The sequence below is a fragment of the Anoplolepis gracilipes genome, chromosome 1, assembly GCF_047496725.1.
Source record: "Anoplolepis gracilipes chromosome 1, ASM4749672v1, whole genome shotgun sequence".
In the NCBI taxonomy this organism is placed as follows: Eukaryota; Metazoa; Arthropoda; class Insecta; order Hymenoptera; family Formicidae; genus Anoplolepis; species Anoplolepis gracilipes.
Genome location: NC_132970.1, coordinates 15,483,904 through 15,508,140, shown reverse-complemented (window position 1 = coordinate 15,508,140; position 24,237 = coordinate 15,483,904). Strand labels below are relative to the sequence as shown.

At 28.8% G+C, this 24,237-nt stretch overlaps 2 protein-coding genes across 4 annotated transcripts; both read right to left on the bottom strand.

Annotated features, from left to right (window-relative positions):
* Window positions 1-6,973: 6,973 nt before the first annotated feature.
* Window positions 6,974-13,098, bottom strand: LOC140669638 (uncharacterized). Its single transcript, XM_072899652.1, has 8 exons — window positions 12,823-13,098; window positions 10,252-10,515; window positions 9,739-10,180; window positions 9,484-9,608; window positions 8,857-8,992; window positions 8,509-8,685; window positions 7,353-7,683; window positions 6,974-7,255 (listed from the first exon to the last, which is right to left on the bottom strand). Exons 1-8 carry the CDS (start codon window positions 12,978-12,980, stop codon window positions 7,098-7,100), a joined length of 1,791 nt encoding a protein of 596 aa, XP_072755753.1. The 5' UTR covers window positions 12,981-13,098; the 3' UTR covers window positions 6,974-7,097.
* A 647-nt stretch (window positions 13,099-13,745) lies between these two features.
* On the bottom strand, window positions 13,746-22,697 carry LOC140669643 (uncharacterized). Of its 3 annotated transcripts, XM_072899667.1 has the most exons (12): window positions 22,042-22,697; window positions 21,592-21,840; window positions 21,248-21,456; window positions 21,050-21,158; window positions 19,220-19,468; window positions 18,672-19,131; window positions 18,405-18,532; window positions 17,789-17,915; window positions 17,479-17,610; window positions 16,960-17,284; window positions 16,797-16,868; window positions 13,746-16,299 (listed from the first exon to the last, which is right to left on the bottom strand). In XM_072899667.1, the coding sequence occupies exons 4-12, from the start codon at window positions 21,118-21,120 to the stop codon at window positions 16,169-16,171; spliced, it is 1,695 nt and encodes a 564-aa protein (XP_072755768.1). In that variant the 5' UTR covers window positions 21,121-21,158; window positions 21,248-21,456; window positions 21,592-21,840; window positions 22,042-22,697; the 3' UTR covers window positions 13,746-16,168. The 3 variants fall into 3 exon arrangements, with proteins under 3 accessions (XP_072755768.1, XP_072755764.1, XP_072755766.1); XM_072899663.1 differs by having other exon boundaries at window positions 21,050-21,456; XM_072899665.1 differs by lacking the exon at window positions 13,746-16,299 and having other exon boundaries at window positions 16,501-16,868; window positions 21,050-21,456.
* Between the last annotated feature and the right edge of the window lie 1,540 nt (window positions 22,698-24,237).

Below are 24,237 nucleotides of genomic sequence, written 5' to 3'. Positions count from 1 at the left end.
ATTTTACATCGAAGTAGCAATCAAAACGTGGTAACGCAAGAAAATTTTAACATATTTTTGTTGTAAAGAAATCAAACAATTGTTAACTGCAATTATGTTATTAACAGTTAAGAACAAATGCGTTTCTATTGAAATAAATTAGAAAGTCCTTCGATTTTCTGAGCAGAGTGAGTAGAAATTTTTCAAGAAATCATTTAAAATTCACGCATATAAAGTTCTCATTATATACTTTCGGTTATGAAGACAAGGAGAAGTCGAATATCCTGATCGGTTCTCGAATCGGAAATCGTCTGGGTCCCGTCTGGTCGATCCTTCGCTCTAAATTCTACAAGAGCGATTCTACATTTTAGACTCACCGGTGTTGAAATTCTTGCGCACGATTTCCAAATCGCGTCGACTGACCGCGTATTTCTTCAAGAAACGAGTTCTGGCAAGTTGTAATTACTTTTAATACGATATGCGAGCGGAAGCGCACGATATCTTGCTTTCTCCCGTGTATACGACGTATATTAGGTAGAACTGATGAATCAACTTTTAAATAAAAATGCGTATCTTAAATGTTGGAAATTACGTAACAAAAAAATCGAATTTTATTTGTCAACAGAATAACAAAATTCATTTTCGTATCAATTATATTGATAACAATTTTTTACGTCGCACACATTTCTTTCTCTATATTAGAAATAAATTTCTACAATATAAAATACTTATGAATACAGAAGTAACGTGTACAAGTTTAATATAAAATATACTAAAAAAATTATCTTAATAAATTTATCTTAATAATTTTAATTATTATGTTTAATTATTTAATTAATATTTAATTAAACAGAATATGTATAGTTAAAATTTTTTGTTTACCTGATACTTTGTAATTTGCGGAAGCTTTCACCAAAAGTTATGTTATGCCAATAGAAAATGATTATTATTTTAACATAACTATAATAAGGGACGTTCAGTGACAATGTTTTAAAATCGAGCATCGTCATCGATAATGAGAGAGAAAGAGAGAGAGAAAGAGCGCGTATCGAGAGAGTCGATGTCGATCGTTATCGCGTTCCTTCTCCCGGAGCCGGGCGTGTCCTTAGGATGGCCTTTCTTATCGCGATAACTCTCGAGGACATCGACTCTCGTTGTGCAACTGTGTCTCCACCCACTCTCATTCGTGATCGACCGCGGATCTCCGGTATCGTCGCCTACAGCAATCAAGGAGACGCCGATCATTCCGTTTCTGATCCGCGTCAATCGATCGCGGCCTGTGAGGACACGCCAATAAACATCGCGTTCGATTTTTATCGGATGGCAAAAATAAAGGTCACTACATTCATATCTTCTATTTAGCGCCAAATATGGCAGAGTGTGACTCTTTTATTTCGGAGATAAAGTTACGCAAGCTGCTCATAAATTGACACGTATTTGACGCGTTAAGTTTTTTTTTTTTTTTTTTTTTATCAATCTGTAGATTTCTTTTAAATGCAAAAAAGTCGAAACATCAAATATTTAATAATGAAAAATTGTGAAGATAAGACGTTTAATGAAATTTCTCGTCAAAGAAAAGTGACTTGAAATTAATCACTTACTCTTTATACCCAGACAGCACAGTGATGTTTTAGAAACATATTAAAGATGTACATTGGACGTTTTTTACGTATTTTAAATATTCAGATTAGAGCCTTGAACATTTTTAAGACATTTTAAAGATATTCAGTGTTACTTTTCTGGATATCCGAAAAATGTCCATTTTAAGGACAAAACAGACCAAAATTGAACATTAAAAAAACTTTTTAAAATAGAGAGGTAGAGTATTGTTCAATTGTAATACATATTAGAATTAATTTTCGTAATTCATTTCATGACCATTTTTAGTCTATTATTGACGTTTTCAACTTTAAATTCATTCAGTTAATTATATCAAAATGCTTTGTAATTCCATTTAGAATTAATCATTGTTAATAATATAATAAATTATACATGTATTTAAGTTATATGGAAATTTTGATTTTGTCAAATAAGCAGTAAAACGGACTATTTCCACTTTAACCGACCAGTTGCAAATAATATATTTCACGTTTCGAATCTCTTGTTGAGATTATATCAGAAATTAAACTGATACAAAAGACATACTTTAAATTTCATATTTTGTAGTACCTGTTCTTTGTAGGCTTTATATACATTTTTTTATGAAAACTTGAATACAAGTTAGTTAAATCTGAACGCACCGCGGAGCGGTAAGCAAAAGAATATACGTATACAATATATATATATATCCAAAATTGTTAATTTTACTACGCGCATAACCATTCGTAAATTTGTATATTTATTACTAGGTATTGATCATGTAACTTTTCCCTTAGGGCAGAAACGTGAAAAGTAAAAAGTTTCACGTAAATTTTCTATGATCAGCTACGATTTCACGCGATCCTGTAAACTTCTTTGGGATGTCTTCTGGACATATTTTGGATATACGTGGTGTCTGGTTTTTTTATCCGCTATTATTATTTATTCATTTAGACGAACACTCTAATTAGATACTTAGAATGAAAAAAAATTAATAACAGTTTCATACGCGCGAATTTTCAAAAATTCTTTTTCTAAATAAGTAAATTGGACACTTTTAAGACATCTAAATATAAATGTATTTTGAACGTCCAATAATGTATATTAAAACGTTTACATTATAGCTGTGGACATTTGGACTAAATAAAAACCAAAATTGGACCTCCAATGGAGATTTTGTTTTGTCTGGGTATGTCATTTTCGCATAAGATAATAATCAAAATTAGATGTAAGAACATGAATGTGTATAAATATTTAAGGGCGACCTTTTTTAACGCTGGATTTTTTAACAGAATCCGCTTGATTGATTTGGCTCGATTTATCGGTCCTCGATGAATCGTAACGAGTAGCATGAGAAAAGCCGCCTGTTTAGCATTGATAAATGCAATATCGCATGATGAATGAATAATAAATTTTCACTAATATGCGTTTTTGATACAGGCGGCACTCTAATATGTCTCGAGAAGCGAGCATATAGTGCGAATTGGTACCGGTGTATGTGTATGTGTATGTGTAGGAGATCATGAATACGCGTAATTTACGTGTCTGATGAATGAATAATAAATCTCGATCAATATCTGTTTTAATGATTGCGATTTTCGGTCCTGATTGGGCGAGTACATCTGCCTCTTACGAGCTATGAGCCAATCCTGACGATTAGTTTGAAATCACGTCACCGAATATTGAATCAAGAAGAGAAAATTCGATTTTCTGTATTAGCGATGTGACGTACGCGATTGATTGACGACTCGTTCAATCATCAAGTAATCTGATTTGTTAAAAAAAAAAAATCTTTCCGAATCTGTTGTCAAATCAAAGATTGCATAAAGTGGTTACGTTATTTTTATCTGTAATCTTTGATTTGACGACGTAGAGAAGATTTTTTTTCTTACAATTGCTCTAGATCTTGAAATGTGTTTGTAAATTCCAAAAAGATTGTCAATGATCGATCATGGCACACCTGATGATTAGGAAATTCGATGAAATTGCGACTGCAGAATGATCGCTACACAAGAATAGTTTCGTGTATCAATGGAGGATATAGCATGTAGACTGACGATACGAGATGGACATAATAAGAAAGTTCGACGTTTCAGCATCAAATTATCGGGTCGAATATGAGTTGATTCTGACGAACATTAATGATGAATCATTCTTTGCATCTGAGAATATCGCGATGATTTATATCTACGTATGCACACATATATTACGCGGCAGAATATTATTTAGAGAAAGATGTTGAATCGAATCGATAAAACGCGCGACGGATTGAAGAATTAATGGCGGACAGTTAATTTCAAGGCAATAAATTTAATAATCGAGACATTAAACGCGAACATAACTTTACGTATTATAAATTATTATATAATATAATTAAAATAATAAAATATAATTAAATATTTTTAATTAATTGTTAATTCGTTAGAGAATTTGTTTCTTTCTACAATCTTACATTCTATAAATATATAAATTATTAACTTTTTCCCTCTTTGAATTTTGTTTTATAATATTATTATCTAACAAATAAACTATTATATCAATATATAAATTCTATCAATAATTAAATTCTAATGATATAAATGATTATAAATTTTTAAATTTGATTTCTCTTTGTAATTATCCATAAGATTCACTCTCACTAAATTACATCGTAGTTTTATAAACAACTTTTTTGTCACGCGCGCGCGAGTGTATCATACTTATTTTGCGAAATCGATCGCGCTCGAGATAAAGAGAATGTACGCGAAATACCGAGAAACTCTCGCGCGGAGTTATTAATATCGATGCATAAAGTTGATAACCCGATCAAGTGGTCATCTCGCGACCGATAAACGCAGCTCCGATACAGGAGCGACGTAATTTTTGCGATTCGCTCTCCCTGCGCTAACGGGACGTGTGTAGATACATTTGACTACTGCATTATTATGCTATCGATACGCCCTGGGAACGTGTCCTCTTCGCCTTTCAGTGTAGATCCTCAGCGGGAGTATACGCTGTGAGAGCATCAGGTGACTTCTGCTTCTGCAGTTGAGAAACCGTGGTGAAGCTGATTCATCAATGTGCGAGCGCAATTATTTATTTCGCAATAAAATTACGAACCGAGAACACCCCTTCATCTCTCAACGACGTCTGATCTATTACATTCAATTGACGCGAGTCAATTTGAGATACATATCTTGCATTCTTATTGCGTTTTGCAATTTATTTATACGTCTTATAATTGTACAAAATTAACAAGGTTCAAATGTAGATTCAGTACATATATTGCCGTTATAAATCAATCGGCAAATTGCGCATGTTGCGAGAGAAAAGATAGAGAGCAGTCTTACAGACAGGATTAACGAATCTACTTCGTTAGGTCTTAATGCAATAATGATAGGAAAAAAAGATATAATTACATTCGAAGAAAAGTTTCTACAGAACATCCTCGACATCTGTGACAAACATATATACTTGTCATCTGCAAATTCCTACCCCGACGTATCTTGAAACACAGCGTAAAATTTCTCCGTTCAATCGATACTTTTGCGTCTCGAAGGCGCGTTTCCTGAACCGCGAGAATTTCTTCAGGATCTATACGTTCTCTCTCACTTTCCATCGACTCCGGCGCCTTATATGAATGAAAGGAATCCATTAAATCATTAAGAAAAAAATCACTCGGCGCGCAAGAATGCCCGATAGACACGTGTACACGTGCACGCGTGGCGGGCGCGGCGAGAGACCGAGAGAGCGATTCTGCGAGAGCGAGAGCGCGGAGAGAATGGCTCGGGAGAAGAAGTCCGCGCTCGAGTTCGCGGATGGCCTCCTCGCATCTCACGTATATATATATGTGTGTGTGTGTGTGTGTGCGTGTGTGTGTGAGAGTGTACACTCTCGGCCGTGTAAGTGCACGAGCGCGTGCTGTGCGCGGGGCCAGTCGCCCTTGCCAAGGAGCCCGAGGCACGGGCGTGGGCCTTTCACTCCTGCCATCCGCATCGTGTTCCTCAACTATCGGGCCTACTCGGGAGGAGTACAATCGCTCTCCTGGACCTCGCTCACTTCGCCACGATCGCTCGTCGTCGTGGCGGCACTCGAGTTTGCTGCCAAGCTTACTCCGCGATTGATGTCGGAGCGCAAATCTCGGAGCAAGCGTTGAGCAACTCCTGTACTTTATACGATCAATCAAAAAATTAAGCAGAAACTGTTTGGTTGACAACGACATTAAGCTCGCTCTATAGACGATTTATAATTTGGTGATGAAATTTAAAGTAAAAATCTGTTATATGAATTTTTCTGAGAAAAAATGAAAGGCATTCATTAAGTACAGAAAAGGTCGAGTACTGAGAGAAAATTGAGAAAAGTTGTCTATGAAATATAAAAATTATTGTAAAAGGTTATTAACTTTATTCTCGTTGACAGTTAAAATTTAATTGAACTTACAAAATTTGCATATTTAATAAAACAATTTAACTTTTACTATATATCTGAGCAAATATTTTTTTATAATAAAATACCTTTATTAACGATTCGTTAAAGTGCTTGTACGTTTGATTTTTTAATAAAAACTTTTGAGATGTATAAAATAACATAATATCTATACATCGTGACGTACACAAAATTTATAATATCATATTATTCGTTTATTGCACGTGATAAATACTTAATTGAGAATCTCGTATTGTGACAAAAGTTAACTCGCTGATGCCAAAATTCGACTAGTTTTTAGAATAGAAAAAACTAACAATAGCTTTCTCAATATCTTATACTAATATTAAACAGTTGACAAACTGATTTATTGTGCTCTCTCAATATTTTATACTAATACTAAACAGTTGACAAACCAATACCTTTCTATTATAAACAATGCTAGCCATATGATCTAGCCGTTAACGCTATAAGGTCGCAACAGCAAGGACGCACATAAAACTTATTTTCTAACCACAGCGCTTTGAAGAATACAGTATGTTAAATAATACGTATTTAATCCTACATATTTTATTTTTCGACTTCAGCCTAACATTGTGCTTTTAATCTTAGGATCTCTAGAGTACCAAAATATCTTCATAAAGAAAAATTAACAAATTATTTACGCATAATTTTCATATATTTATATTATAAATTGGACATAAAGCAATATTTTTAATATATTTTATTTCTTATATTACAGCCATTGTATCTTTAATCTTAGGATCTCTAGAATCCTATCCAAAATATCTTCATAAACAAAAATTAAAAGTATTTATGCATAATGTTTATACATTCATTTTACGAATTGTACATTTAACCCTTATTTCGTATTGGTGGGTCATTTTTGTCCGTGATTTTTCTAACAACGTCAATTTCTCGAAAACAAATAATCATAAAATAATATATTTAAATAAATTATTTTTCAAATTTATTATTTTAGTCTTTATTTAAAATGTTCAAAGAAGGTGTATACATTTTTTCAGATTTTTGGAAACACTTTTACATATTAATAAACTTATCGAAAATACGCTGACTCACCTAATACAGTTAGAAGGTGCCAAAAATAACAATACAGAGTAAGAGTTAAAAAGATACTACTGATTTGAAAGTATTTCAAGAATTGCATCAGTATCATTCGGGTAATTTTTCGCTAGACTTTCATTCGGTATGTAATGAGTGCCTTCAAATTTAGAAAAGTATCGTCCTATTTCTACATTATTGATCCTTTTTGGTGGACACATTGATACAGTATCTAAAATTTAAAAAAATATATTTTATATTGTATTGGATGAAAGATACAACACACAAAATAAAAGAATTTATAAGAATGTTATTAATAATTTGTATACCTTGTGGCGCATAACATAGTTTATTATTTTCAGTAAGAATTATATAATGCGGTTGATAGATAATTCTGGTTTTGCAAAAGCTCCTACATTCACATAAACAGGTGTGCTGATGTTCACAATTATTTAGATGTGGAATTATAGAACTCAACGAACGTTGTACGGAGGAAAGTTTACATTGAAAATGCCAACCAATTATTACGCCATAGTGATTATTATTTTTTTCTGTTAGTAAATACGGTTGCGATGAATGTGTTATAATCATACCAATCGCAAATTTGATTTTTTCATTTCTTTTTTTCGGATTTTTCCTTATTTCAATGTTAGATGTAATCTGTGTGTGTGTATAGAAAATGTAATAAAAAAAATTAACTCATATTTTGTTAAGTGATTTTGGAATTACCTATTGTAATGACTTAAGTGTTATATATATATGTATATAAGGAGATTCCTGACATTTGACAAAGGTGGACCAGATTAAAATGAGAGAGCTGTGCTATTTTTATATATGGATAAAAAGTTACTTTTTTGACAAGTCATTAATTAATAATTTTATAAGAATAATTTGTCTATATATATATATATATATATAGACAATAGAATATATATATATATATATACATATATATGTGTGTGTGTGTGTGTGTAATGTGGCTTTCTGTATATTCAATACTTGAAAAAAACACATTACCCAAAAAATCCATAGAAAAATTATTCTCAATAAGTACATAATTATTAATAATTTTTAAATAATAATTTTCTTTATTAAGAAATTTATTTAAGTTTATTTAAATTTTTTTTTAGAAAATTTAATTTTTAATTAAGTAACTAATTTTTTCTACAAAATATTTAGAAACTTCTAAAACACACTAAACGGACAAAAAATTGTTATCATTAATATTTTATGCAGGTTTATTTCTCCTGTATAGTCTAGCTCATTTCAAAGTATTGTGGGACTACTTGTTTTTTTTGTTTTTTTATTAACAAATTTATTTTTGTTAGTATATAGAATGTTAGTATATAGAATCTAAAACACTATAGTGCCAGCCTTTCGTTAGTATTACTTTAAATGACAAAACTATAACAATTCTTAAAAAGGTGATCCATCTCTCTTGAACTTATATATACCCTATATATAAAATTTATTATTGTAATCTACCTTTATTGAGTTTATAATACTTTTATATGTTTTTTTAATATTTATATTTTCTTGTCCTATGTAGTGCGTTAGGAAATCGAATAAAAAATTCTTTTTCCATTTAAAAAGTATATTACAATGACCTTCCACTTCACAGGTATTAATCATTTCATAAAAATTTGATATCAATTTTGTTACCTAAAAAAACAGACATGTAAACGAAATTTTAATTTTAGAAAGAAAATAAAACAAAATTATAACCTTTACTCATTACTTATAAAATGAATGACTCATTGACTTAATATATTATTTGTAAGATTAATAATTGATTGTTGATTTTATTAGCTAAAATTAGTAAACATTACTAACCCATAATTCATTTAATGTTTGCAGTGAATCCGCAAAACTTTCACCTCTGCTAATGCGCGACGGACAAAGTAGATCAGAGTCACCATCCATATGAAAATAATCTACAAGCACTGTAGCATTTGGACCTTCTCTATTACTAATAAAATTATAAAAATATAAAAATTATTAAAAAAATTATAAAGCTATATATACGTACATATATATTGTGTGCATGTGTGCGTGTGTGCGTGTGTGCGAGCGAGCGTGCGGGCGTGCGCACGTGCGTGCGTGCGTGCGTGCGTGCGTGCGTGCGTGCGTGCGTGCGTGCGTGCGTGCGTGTGTGTGTGTGTGTGTGTGTGTGTGTGTGTGTGTGTGTGTGTGTGTGCGTGTGTGTGTGTGTGTGTGTGTGGGGGACATGCACGTTAAAGTTTTTATAAAATGTTTAATAATATCAAGCATTTTTATATACAATAATTTATTTTACCTATTTATAACGAAAGATTCCTAAAAATTGTAAATAATTTTACAATAAACAATATACATATATATATATATATATATGCGTATATGAAAGTATGTATAAAAATAAAAAATCAACAGAGAAAGAATTGATTTGAAAAAGAATTTTAAAATTAAAAATATACTTACGATTTTGGTTTCCATGCAATTCCAAATCCTTCATCTATAAAAGTTATTGCGCAAGATATACCGAGTCTTCTTGCTACACTCTGATACATATTGGTTAGTAGATATAGTAGAATATGATCTAAAAGCTGTATCATAAATTATATTAAAAAAATTGTATTAAATATTTATAAGATATAAAAGATGTAGTTATATGCTTGCACATGTCGCAAAACGAAAGTACACTTATAATTTTTATTATAATATAAAATATCTTACATAAGCTGTATATTTGTCTTCTAGTTCTAATATTTCGAATATCATATGTAATTTAAAAACTCCATATTCAGAAAACATAAAGTTTTCAAGAATTCGCATAATTTGTACTGCCTCTGTTTTACTCCAAAAATTTGCATCAATGTTGCTGTTTTTCCAAAAAGAAATTTGTTTATGAGGCAACGAGAATATTGAATGCCTAGGATATTTTTCTCTAAGGCGAAGTAGAATTTCCTCTGTGATATCATCTAGCCATTTTTTTATACCCGAATAAGATACATATGGTTGAAAATATTTTATCACAATAATAAGTTGCTTTTCTAAAAGTTGCTTTTTCAATGGCAACTTCATAAATTGGTTCTGCTGGTATATAAACCGATATTGTTTCAGACAGTGATAGATTAGATGGAGGTTATATCTGTCTGACAATTTGGAATCAAATTGGCTGAAAAAAATTTACATATTGAATGTACAATAATTAATTTATAATGTCAATAGAAATTTATCGAGTTCTACCTTGGTAACTGTGCAGAAATAATTTTATTTAATTCATACACAACAAGACAATAAAGGTTAGAATTTTCAGCTATAGAACGTAAAAGACATTCCAATTTTTTTTCCTTAGTGTTACTCCATAAGCTATTATTATTGGACATCAGTGACACAAAGGACTGTAGGTCTATGACACACTCAAAACATTTTATTAGTTGTTTTAAATATGAACTTTCTTTCTGACTCTTTCGACCCTTTGTGTTACATTTTTTCTTTGCACAAGAATATCTAAAATTAAGATAGAAAATTTTCAAGAATTATATTAAACAACAAATATAGCTAAAATAAAAAAAGAATATTATATAAATAAAAGAGTTTATTATTAATTATATACTATATATTATTAAGTATTGTTTATTTAAAAAAGATTTACCTACTTTAAGTAGGTAAATCTTTTCTAAGTGAGCAATAAATGTAAAGAAAAAGTGCTTTTATATGATGAATGTTACTATATAAATGAACATTTATATATAATTATTATATATTGTAAGTTTTAAAATTTTTAAAATTATAACAGTACTCTAATTTTTTTAATTTTGATGTTTCTAAATGTTTTAATTTTAATTTCGATGTTTTTAAATGTTTTATATTAGAAAATAAACTGGTTTTTAATTACAAAAGTAAAATAATTTAAGGGGAGAAGCTGGTTTGTAAAATCAAAAAATCAATTTTTTTGCTTTAATAGATAGTAACACTCTTAAAGAATAAAACAAAATTCGAAAGATTTCTGAAGGTAAAGAGCTTAAAAAATAGGATCGTCTAAATACACGAACGCAGCGAGAAAATGCTCAACTCTTCAGTCTCTAAAATAACTTTTAGTGTGCATAGTAGATATTGTCGAATATTTATGTATAGGAAATTTGTATATCCTTTTATATGTAAGTATAGGTTAACAGATAATTCGATACACAAAAAAATAAAATTCTAGTCAGAAAATTGTAAATCGGCACTTTTATTGCTATTAGTGTCTTCAACGAAGATTATTTCGCCATTTCAAAAATTATGAATTTGATAGAAATAAATATCGGCACGCAATGCAAAATATTTGCTGCGCGCAGCAGATTACGATGCAGGAGTGACGCCGCCAAAGTAATAGAGCAGGCTCGTATAGCTTGTAGGCTCGAACAAATTCAACAAAATGAATTTTATGAGAATACGGAAGGATTATTGTATAGCACATTAGCATTAAAATGTTGTTACCAATAATCATTGTTATTTGTGTATACTAAAAACTTTAAACGCGTTTTTCTTAAAATCAGTTTTTTTTCAAATTGACGAGAAAGGTAGAGAGAAAATTATTCGAGCGATCAACTTCTTCCAATGATTTTTTGTTTAGTAATGGTAAACCATTCTAGATGAATTAGAAACATTGTTAAAATAATTATTTTAAACATTTTTGTAGCATATTTAAAGCAAAAATTTTGCGTCAAAATTATAACTTTTTTTTGAAATCTCATATTTTTCATTTTTTTTAGATCATCGATGATAAAAATATATACAAATTAAGAATAGATTTGATTTTTCTGCTTCAAGCAAAAATTATAGACTGCAGATTTCCCGTCAATTTATATGTGCGGCAGCGAGGACGGGCAAAAACTTTATGTTACTATCATTTTTTTTAAAAAAAATTATTAAATATAGTTCTAATATATAAAAAATTAACCTCAAAGTTTTCAAAAGATCAGATTTATTTTCTCTTCAAAAAGAATTTCTTTGCTTTTAGCGCCCACCAGCTTGCCTCCTTAAACTTAAAAAAAAAGATCTAATACATGTGTAAAGAAACTTTTTTGAAATGTATATTTTTAATTAAAAAATTTAAATTACTTTATGTAAGAAAATATAACATATTTTTAAACATGCCATAATTAAATGTATTAATTATAATATAATTAATATATGTAATTATTATATAATATAAATATGTATAATATAATATAATTAAAATATAAGTATATAATTAAATATAATAAATAATAAATTAAAAATAATAATTAAAAAATAACTTGCTTATAATTTAGTAATAAAGTCTAGATAAAAAGAAAATTTATAATTTACGAGAACAATGAGTCATGAGTCGAAAATAATAGAGAGTTATCATTATTATGGGACGAATAGCTTGGATTTAATTAACATAGTTTATTATCAGTGAATTTTATATACTAAAATACATAAAAGCAATCGAGATAAGAGATGCTAATCAGAAAAAAAAATTTCGTTTGTGGGGCAACAACTATTCTGCAACAAAATTTTTTTTATTTAGGCTTCTAACCTCATTTCTAAAAGTTTACAAATATTCTTTCATGCAATTCTATCCCGGAACTACCTATTTTATTTTATGTGTATAAATTGAAACTTTTATATTAAGGAAATATATTGTTTTGTTAAGTTAGAACTCGGTCAATAGTCCATCCCCTTAAAAATGTATAACTTTTTTTATTTTTTTATTATTTTTTGCAAAAATGCTTCTTTATCCTATAAAGATCGCTCAGGTAAAATATATATTAAATAATATAAAAAATTTCTAAATAAGAATACCTTTGATAAAATTTCTTTTCCCAAAACTTATCGTTTAGTAGTATACGATGGAATCTTTTACACGTGGAGGTAAATTTCATGATGTCTCCAATAGTCATATTGCTGTCTTCCAAAATGACAACAATTAGTTCGTCGGGCAAACATGTTATCGTATGCATCGTGGAAAAAAATTCAACTTTTTTGCTGAAAACACACTCACAAAGTTATTTACTGGTATTATTAATTTCCAAGATGTTTATATGCACATGTATGTGCACACGTGATACGTCTACAAAGAACTTGTCACGTGTAGTTCAGACATTACACAGCGCACTCTAGTATTTTTTTTTGAAGTTTCTAGAGGTTTTTCAAAAGTTCCTAAATAGTACAAAATGTCCATTAGACGTTCAATTTTGGTTTTTATTTAGTTCAAACGTCTATGGATAATATAAACGTTTAAAGAATATACATATTTGCTGAAAACAAACTCACAAAGTTATTTACTGGTATTATTAATTTCCAAGATGTTTATATGCACATGTATGCGCACACGTGATACGTCTACAAAGAACTTGTCACGTGTAGTTCAGACATTACACAGCGCACTCTAGTATTTTTTTTTGAAGTTTCTAGAGATTTTTCAAAAGTTCCTAAATAGTACAAAATGTCCATTAGACGTTCAATTTTGGTTTTTATTTAGTTCAAACGTCTATGGATAATATAAACGTTTAAAGAATATACATTATTGGATATTCAAAGTGTATTTATAATTAGACGTTTTAAAAATGTTCATTTTACGTATTTATAAAAAGAATTCTTGCCTAATAAAATTCTCGTATGAGAATTCGTATGAAACTGTTATTAATTTTTTTGGTGGTATCTAATAAGAATACTCCAATCAGAGAGTATATGTCTAAATGAATAAATAATCAGATAACGGATAAAACAACAGACAATATATTTTATTAATTTTTAAAAATGAGTTTAGAAGCTTAGTAAAAACATTTTGCTGCACAACATTTTCTTCAACAAAATGTTTTTTATCTAGACTTCGAAACTCATATCTATAAGTTCACTAATATTCCTTTATGCAATTTATATTTGAAACCTATCTCATTTTGTTGATACATACTACAAAACGTTTGTATCAAGCAATTATTGTTACGATCTGGTTCTAAAAACTGATAAAAAAAACTGTAATTTCTTTAATTTTTTCTTTATTAACATAAGATCGCATAAGTTCCAAAAAGATTTCGGTATATACTTTTATCGTGGAAAAGAATTTATCATTTTATACAACTAATAAAATTTTTAGAAAATTTAAAAATCTAGTAAAAAACATTTTAGTATAATAAAAATATTGATAATACAGGACGTTTTAGGATTCCCTTAAGGGAATACTGAAGTAATTCTATATTACCCATCAAAATCTAATCTAACGTAACAGTATATTTGCTTAATATAATATAAAAATTGTGCAACCAATCGCATATAGAAATGTTTTTTCCTAAGTTCACTTCTAAAAGTTCATTTCTTTATGCAATTCTTAGCACGAACCCGTCTTATTTTGTATGTATAAACTTGAAAACTTTTATATTAACCAAATAGAATTATATATTATAGTGTTATGTTAGATTAGATTTAATCAGTAATACAGGACGACTTCAACATTCTCTTAGTATAATAGTTATGCATACAAAATAAGCCACTAAGAATTGCGTGAAGAAATATTTATGGACTTTTAGAAAATTTAAAAATCTAGTAAAAAACATTTTAGTCTGCAAGTACTTGCATAAAGCAATATTTTGCTATTTATTTTTAGTAAATATTTTTTACCGTGAAATAACGTTCTATTACTAACGATGGTATAACGATGCTTTGCGTCTCATTCAACTTATAATTGATTGATGTGACAATTTACGAAATATGTAGAACGTATGACTAATTTGATATACAATGTAATATAACATTTATAATATTTATAAAGTGTAATATATTTGTTGCACATAATGAGAGCTAAAGTAGAAATCACACCTTGTTGAAACTGTTGTGGAAACTTAATTCAATTCAAATTTTAACTAGTAATAACAATAACAATTAGATATTAATAACAATAAGATACATCATGAAAATTTAATAGCACACGGTTAAAATTGCTATGGTTGCTACAACAACATTCTCTATGATTGGAAAAAAAATATATGTAAATTCAAATTATTACATTGATATTACATTGAATATGTATATTTAAGATGTGTGCATATAATTCGATATATTCTATATTAGTAATAAAACAGCGTGTCTAAGGGTACCCAAGTAATAAAACAGGGGTGTATGAAGTCGAGGGTAGCATCGATCCGGATACGCTGTAGCAGTTATCCATCTGTGGCAGCGCGCGGTTGTCGTAATCTGTGTAAGACATTTACAATATCTTTCAGTCTGATAAATAATTGTTTGTGAACAATATATTTACAGACTCGAAAAATGTAAGGCTGAAGCGAGAATAATGGTTCTGAGCACTTTCATCTCGCACCTACGGCAAGTCTTTTTGTCAGAGTGGTATCCGCTCTTGTTTTTGCAACATAAGAGTCAATACTGGTCTCACGCATGTCTTATATATCCTGACTTTGTTCTTTTTAGATATGTATGCAACTGTTTTCCCATATGATAGTTCTTAACGCCCCTGCTATTCTAGCTCTGATTTGTTGACATGGTCCTTCACGACGTTCTTCAGATCTCTGTAAGCCGAAATGATTGATACCAGATAATAATTGAACTCTGTTACCTGTTCGATTATCTTCCCATTTATTACGATTTTGCATCTTCTTGGCTCTTTTGCTATTACCAATGTTTTAGTTTTGGCGAGGTTTCCATACCAACATTTTCTGCTTCCTCGCTGAAAATTTGTGTCAATCGCTATAGATCGTCTTCGTTATCCGTGATCAAAACTGCGTCATCCGCGTAACATATGATGTTGAGCCGTTTGTCTCTTATGTTGTAGCCGTGGTTTGTCTCGCGTACTTTCCCAATTATACTATCCATTATGAGGTTAAAAAGTTGTAGGCTTAGGCTATCTCCCCTTGTCGTATACCCACGTTTTGCTCTATTCGCTGCGTTTAGAGTTTTAGTCTTGACCATCGTGGTGTTGTTCGTATTAAGCTGTATAATTGTTCTTATGATGTTTGGGTGTACGTTCGTGGTTTACAGTTTTTTTACCACATCTTGCAAGCGAACTCTATCGAACTCTTTCGTTAAGTCAACGAAGCATAGACGGTTTGTTGAATTCAAGTGCTTTTTCTGCAATTTGCCTAACGATAAAGATCGCATCGATGGTAGAGCGGTTTCCCTGTTGTTCTTTGCTTGTTTTTTATATATACATATATATAAATATATATATATATATATATATATTGAAGATTATTATAGCCATTTGAAAACTATTGTAGCCTCGACATTTTGGTATTAGGATTTTCGTCTCTAAATGACCCCAGGAATCCACTATTAACAGGTGATTCGGTAAGTCTGAGACACCCTGTATATATACTTTGGTAATTCCTGAAATCCTTTCCAATATACAGGGTGTCCGAGAAAGACGGCCCTAAGGACGGTCGCTAAGCGCGCGCGGCGTAAGTAGGCGCCATTGCCTCGCGGTTACCAGAGGCATAAACGAGAAGCGTTGATAAGAACAATAGATTAGCGATTATTATTTAGCGACCGGCCTAGAGGTGGGCCGTCCTCCTCACCATCTTTTTTGCAGCCGGCTGATACTCGCGCCGGATTTGCCGATCTTTGTGAATTAATTTCTGAATAATTATTCTGAAAATCGCAAAATGGTATAGGACTTTACTATTTGGTTTGACTTGCTCTATCTGCCCATGAAAGATTGGACGATTATTACGGGACATTCTGTATACTATTGGAAAGGATTTCAGGAATTACCGAAGTATCGTACGGATAATCTTTTGCCAGACTATTATTCGGTACATAATGTGTACCTTCGAATCTAGAAAAGAATTGTCCTATTTCCACATTATCAATCCATTGTGGTGAACATATAGAAATGTCATCTAAAATAAAAAAAATGGATTCTATATTGCATGAATAAAAAATCATAGAAAATATATAATTTATAAGAATGCTATTAATACTTATATATACCTTGGCGCACATAACATACTACATTGTTTTCAGTGAGAATTATGTAATGCGGTTGATTAGAAACATGTACACATTCTTCACCAATACAAATGTGATGATGTCCGCAGCATTCACTCAGATGTGGAACTATAGAACTTAGTGATCTACGTATAAATAAAACATCACATTTAAAATGCCAACCAATTATCACGCCATTGTGACGATTACTTTTTATCCTCGAAGGGGAATATAGATGCGATGAATGCGTTACAATTATACCAACTGCAAATTTTATTTTTTTATTTCTTCTTTTTTGTTGTCCTTTTATTTCAATGTCAGATTTGATCTAGAAAATATAATAACAGAATTTAACTGATATTTTGTCAAGTGATTTCTAAACCATTTAAATTATAGATAATTATAAATAGTGTAATTTGTTTATATATTCTTTTATATATTATTATATATATTATATAGTTATTATATTATTATTATATTATATATATAGTTATTAGTGCATGTTATGCGATGATTAGTTACCTTTATGGGTCTTGTGATATTAATTACGTAATTATTTATCATTTTTTCTAAAATATTCAACTCCCACGAGCAATCTATAATATTACGGCATACCAACTCTTCATTAAAATTTATTAGCATCCATCCTGTTATCTGGAAAAAAACACACATGCGAATAAAATTTCGATTACAAATGAAAAAATAAAAAATAGCTTCTCATTTTTATTTATTATTTATAAAAAGTATTAATTTATTAACTTTTTCAATAATTATCTTTTTAATTGCTATCTTTATTAATTATTAAAAAATTATTTAGAAAAAAATTATATACCCATGCATAGGTATCTTCGGTATCTGGAGTCAATGCATCATAAAATCTGCCTTCGACAATATTATTTGGATAGTTTAGCCGAGATACATCGTTTACAAAGAAATACTCTGCGTTTTTTAAATCATTACTAAAAATAATAAATAATTATATAGTACATATATACATAGACATCTAAAAAGTGTTTATCGTAAAGAAAATTTAATATTGTATATGAATCTTATATGAAATTAGATTTTTCATAAATATTTTTATTTTTTTTGTCTATTTCTTGTATGTTTATAGTAATAGTTTATAGTATGTTTATATAATATTTTATTTAAAAATTTTTAGATAATTTTGATTTTTTTATTGAGTATAATAGAAGCAATTTTTTATCATTTTGTGTGTTGCGTGTATAAGATTCATGTATGTAACATGTACGTGCTAAAGTACATGCTCTACGTTCACAATTAGATTTTATATAAAATATTTTATCAATTAATAATAAATAAATATTCTATGAAATTGTAGATAAATGTATATAATAAATATTTTATATATATTTTGAAATTATGTACACCTATAAAAATGAAAATCAGATATATTAAGTTTACTCTGAAGCTAAAATTGTACTTACTCGCTAGGTTTCCATGTAATTTGAAGATATGGATGACATAATGGTACTAATTCACAGTGTATGCCAAATCTTCTCGCTAAACTATGATACATAATAGTTAGTAAAAACTTCCGAAAACACTTTGAAATCTGGAAAAATTATATTATAACATTTATAAGATATAAAAAATAATATTAAACATTTATAAGATATAAAAAAAGCATAATTATGTTTAAGCAGTGCATAACAAAGCATAATTATAATTTAAAGTAATTAACACTAACTTACGTAAAGTGTACAAGTGTGTTTGTCTTCTATCTTTAACATTGTCCATAACAGACGCAATTTACAGCATTCTAATTCAGAAAATATAAATTGTTTAAGTATTTCTATTATTTGCTTTGCTTCTGTTTGATTCCAAAAATTTTCATTAATATTGTTTTCTTTCCAAGTGTGCTGGAAAGCAAACTCCTTTTCAGCAGACATTGAGAATATTGAATGAGATGGATATTTAGATTTAAGGATGCATAAAACTTGCTGTACAATATTATCTAACCATATTTTTATAACAGAATAAGACACATGTGGTTGAAAATATTGTGCCACAATAGTAAGTAATCGTTCTAAAAGCTGCTTTTTTTCTGGCTTACTTCTAAATTTGTTTAGTTTGTGCTTTAATCGATATTGTTTTAAACATCGAAAAATTATGCCAAAGTTATATATATTTGTTAAATCGCAGTCAATTTGCCTGAAAAAAATTATATATTAATTGTACATTTATGACTAATAATATTAATTTATAATATTAAGAGAGTATTCAGTTTATTGATTTTTACCTTAATAATTGTGCATTTTTCTTTATATTATCCATAACAAAATAATAAATGATTGGATCTATGGCTGCGGAACTCAAAAGTGCGTCTAACTTTTTTGCTTTAGTGTTCGATAAATTATTATTGGACATTAAAGACACATAATATTGTAATTCCTTGGTACACTTCATACCTTTTTTTATTTGCATTTTGAAATCTATGTTGGGAAAATTCTTCTGCATCTTTGTACTTTTTATTCTCAATGAAGGACAACTGAAATTAAAATAGAAAATATTTCAATTTTTAAAACTTATACTAAAGAACACGTTACAATATTAGGAACAATTTTAAGAAATATATTAATTAAATACAATACATACAACTTTTCTCTAATTATGTGCATATCAATATTTCAAATAAATTATATAAAAATGTTATGGATAGCAATTTGTATACATCATAAATGTACATATAATATACTATAGACTGCGCGTTCGACTGAATATTAAAAATTAAACAAAGAGAGCATACTTTAGGTTATTGTTTTTGTAACAAAGATAGCTTTATTTAATAATAGTTAGAAAAAGATAGGATAGTGATCCAAAACATGCTTTTTTTCTATTTTCCGATGCGTCTTGACAATTGAATTTAATAATTTTACATTACGTATGAGAATACGTAGTCTATATAGAGTGTTCGGTAATTGGTGAAAAACCTGCTAATGACAGATTCTTAAGATTATTTGGAAACAATTTTTTATCAGCGAAAATGGCAATGCATTAATAATTTCCGAGTTATAAGCGATTGAAAAACAGATGCTTTTCACAAACTAAACTTTTTGAAGTTAAAAAATTACCAAAACTATATTCTTCAATTTCAAATAGAGTTTATTCTAATAAAATTTTAATTTAAGGCTTAATTACAAAGATATATAATGATAAAAATTGAAAACTTGCAAAAAATAATGACGTCTCTCAATATTTTCGTTGAAAAAAAATCGACTTCAAATGATCTCAAGAATCTGTCATTAACAGGTTTTTCACCAATTACTGGACACCCTGTATTATATGTCTATAGTACACATATATAGCTATTTTTTTAAACTAACAAGAGAACATATTCAATTGTTACCCTCTGATTTTACTAAAAGCTTTAAATATATTATGTGCTATATTATAATATGTAATATATATAATATAGATTAAAATAATAAACATGTATTTTTTAATAGGTGTCCCATCATATGAGGGGCCAAAACATTGAAAAGAAGATTGTTTAGTTGCGAAGAAGAAAAGCTGTTTTTGAATAAATATTATCTGAACGGTAAGAGATCTCAGAGAATGTTTCATACAAAAATTTTATGGTTATTGATGTAATATTATATAATTAGATTTTTTAAAATAATAAATAATAATTTATAAGAACATTGATGGAAGAATAGCTAAACGTGCAAATAAATAAAAGTAATAATGAAAAATTAGATCTCTTATGTTCTAATAGTGTGATAAAGACCAAGTAAAGAAAGAAAGAATCTATGATCTACGGTAACAATGAGTTGTAAGTAATAGTGAATTATCTTTATTATGCTGCGTGTAACTTAATAGGTATAGCTTATTATATTTTGGCTTTTATCTATCTTAAAAACAATTTTTACTATAAGTCTTGATTCCTTATTACAATCGTATTAAATTGTAATGTCAAAAACAGCTCTTGATATTTGCAATAAAGTAACGGAATTTTAAATTAATAGAGTAAGAATGCCATAGCTCTTAAATTTTTGCTATTAGTTATTGCTTCGTGACGTGACGAAACCAAGTAATATGTAGTAAATGTAGTAAACTTATAAAAAAATACCTTTGATAAAATTTTTTTTTCCAAAGCTTGTTGTTCCGTTTTATGTTCTGGAATTTTTTACACGTAGACATAAAATTTACAATATCCTTGATGTTGAGGTTTTTATTTTCTAAAATAATAATTATCATTTTGTCAGGCAAAGACGTCAACGTAGCCATCGAGCAAAGAATTCGACCATGTACAGAAAAAATCCCGTACGTTATGGACGTTATTTATTTGTTTCGAATCACTAATATCGTTTATATAATATCTCGAGAGATGTGAACGAAATGAAGACACGAAGTTTACTGTAGCATCTTCTTTAGTATCCTTTGCAGATGCACACTGACTACTTTCAACGCTTCAAAGACTAACAGCTTTATATTCTGACAGACCAATGAAAGTAGTGGATATGCAAGTAGAAAGTTCTATAAAATTCATTAAACAAAGTATAATATATTGGTGAGATACTTTATGGTCATTCCTATTGTTATTTTGTTTTATAATATGGACAATTGAACGGACCGATAAATTGAAATATGAGTTTTAAAAGTTAGTGTTACCTGAAATCGGTAAATCATAATTTTACAATATCTTTTGTAATAAAAAAATCCTTGTTTCTTTCTTCAAATTTGTCATTTTCTGTTTTATCTGCATTTTTTTTCTTTAAATTTTTTCTTTTTTAATTTCTCTTTTGTTTTCATGTAACTTTTCGAAATTTAGTACATATCCTATGATATAAACTCCTTACAACAATTAGAAGATCACTTGAAATTTTTTTAAAAATAGACAAAATTCAACCAGCTAATTTCCTTAAAAATAAACAAAATTTAAATTTAAAAAAAAAGTTTAAAATCTTGAAATCTCTACTTTCGAAAGCTCACCATTATTTTTATGTTTTTACGAGTTTGGTAATTTTTACATAAATATAATTATAATATAAATATAAATATAATTTAAAAAATTTATAGATGAACAAACACTGTAATATTTCCTTTTCCAAAGCTACTCACTCTGTGTTGTTGGTTGGAATCTTTTACACATAGTCTTTTTTTGTTTTCTTTAATGGGAGAGGTGAAAAAATGTTTATGGATATATTGCCTAGAGGCGCTCTTGTTGCTAGGTTATATTCAATGCTACCTAACAACTCTACCTGCTAAACCACTTCCCAGAAATCAGAAAAGACGTATCATCCAATCGTACCATCCAGAGTTCCACTGAACGCGAGTCACATACCTACTGCAGTTCGGATGATGCATCGCGTTGGCTGATTGTCAGAATGAACATCATCGTTATCTTAATCTTGAGAACATGTTATATATGCTTCTGGATTTACTTCTTTCACCAGCCTGATGGAAGCCTAAGTGAGTCCGAGTCAACGTCTTGTTTGGAGTCGGCGTTTTGTTTAATAATGTTGTATTCCTTCTCTTCTTCTGCTGCTCATGACTTTGTTATAAAATACAGATAACTTTGTTGTTCAAGACAACATCTTCTTCACGAGAATAAGGTCAGGTCTCCCGCGATTACGCGTTGTTAAGGAAACTAATAAGTTGTTCTGGATGCAAGATAATTAATAGTATATATTACTCAAAAACTGTTAAAATTACAAGTCGTTCTATAAATATATGTTGATGTTACGAAAGCCTCAGACAAACTGTGACAAACAAACGATTTTTCGAACAGTATTGACGTTAAAATCCAGGCAAACATGCCTTTGTATCTATATTCAAATATAAGAAAACAAAAATATAAATAGCTCACAAGCAATCGCTTGAGCATGACAATAGAGATAAATTAAATGCTTTAACACGCTTCTTAAAGACCTCTCCCTCATAGGCTCTTAACGACTGCATTCTCGGAAGGTGTATTCCGGTGACAACGGAGCGGAATCCGAAAATTCTAATTTTAATTAATGATTTAATTTTGAACACATGTAGGGGGAATAAATAAATAAATTTAGAAATTTTCAGATGCAGTGGAAAAACGTTTTTAAGGAATGAAATCACCCCTCATATATAAAGCGGCTTTTTGCTTTTCTCGATATCTCGAAAATTATTACAAATATCAAAAAATGTTTTTACATAAAAGTTTTATGGTAAAATCACATATATTTAATCACGTTAATAAAATTTTTAAAAAAATAATTAAAAAAAAAGTTTTTCAAACATTTTTGATATTAGCTTGGCGAGGTTCTGTTAGACATCGTAAAAATATGCGAAAATTATATGTATATGTCAAATTACAATCGGAATGCCTAGAAAAATTTACACTAATATTCTGCAATAACAACATTAATTGATAATGTTAATAGAACATTAATTTATATTATGCCTATTTTTATTTTTGTTACTAATAAAACAGAATGTTTGGAACTATAAATAGTATTTGAATTAATATGAATAAAGTTCTGTAAAATTTTCGTTATCTAAAATCGACATAGGACAATAGATAATGATTCAATATTAGATTTAATAATTTAATTTAAAAAATTACATTTACTTTTTAAATCTTTATTTATTTTCACTTTTCTTTTACTTTTTAAATTTTTCTTCTATCTTTATGTAAAAGACTACTTATACAATTTGATATTTTTGAAATGTTTTAATATTTTTATAAAATTTCTTGATATTGCTTTTCAATTTTAATCTTATCAAGTATGTACAACATTACATATGTTTATAGTGCAAATTTTGACTATTTGCTAATTAGTTTCATAAAGCTAAATGTTAATATATTTTGAATTTTAATCTGAGAATATAATCATGCAGTTTCTTTTTTCTTTTTATAGCTGTACTAATCTTCATTTGTAAAAAAAATTTTTTTTTAATTTTATGATTGTCAAACATTAATCTCTTTCATTTGATAGAAATTATATTGGATAAACATTTACGAGATAAAATATAGAATATACATATACATAAGTTTATACACAGCGTGAAAATGGAATATATATATAATATTTTATACATACATTATACAATATATGTATATATATATTGTATAATGTTGCGTATATGAGGTGATATTTAAATTACCAAATTACGATGTAGTAAGAAGTATTATGTAAAGTCAATTTATCCATGTCAGAGTTTGTATGACTAGTTGTTAATAAAATAAATCTCGAAAATTAATGGCAAACGCATAATTATACATAATTCTATATTTTTAATTTTATTTGTTTCTTTATTACTATTTTAATTTTAACACTT

Excerpts from the sequence above, each read along its gene's own strand:
- LOC140669638 (XM_072899652.1), bottom strand. The coding sequence starts at position 12,980 with ATGCATACGATAACATGTTTGCCCGACGAACTAATTGTTGTCATTTTG. Across the intron at positions 8,993-9,483 it reads ATTGCATGGAAACCAAAATC|TAATAGAGAAGGTCCAAATG; the intron begins GTAAGTATATTT and ends TAATTTTATTAG. Across the intron at positions 7,256-7,352 it reads ACTATGTTATGCGCCACAAG|ATACTGTATCAATGTGTCCA; the intron begins GTATACAAATTA and ends TTTAAATTTTAG.
- LOC140669643 (XM_072899663.1), bottom strand. The coding sequence starts at position 21,207 with ATGGCTACGTTGACGTCTTTGCCTGACAAAATGATAATTATTATTTTA. Across the intron at positions 17,916-18,404 it reads ATTACATGGAAACCTAGCGA|TAATGATTTAAAAAACGCAG; the intron begins GTAAGTACAATT and ends TATTATTTTTAG. Across the intron at positions 16,300-16,796 it reads ATTCTTTTCTAGATTCGAAG|TGGATTCCTGGGGTCATTTA; the intron begins GTACACATTATG and ends ACCTGTTAATAG.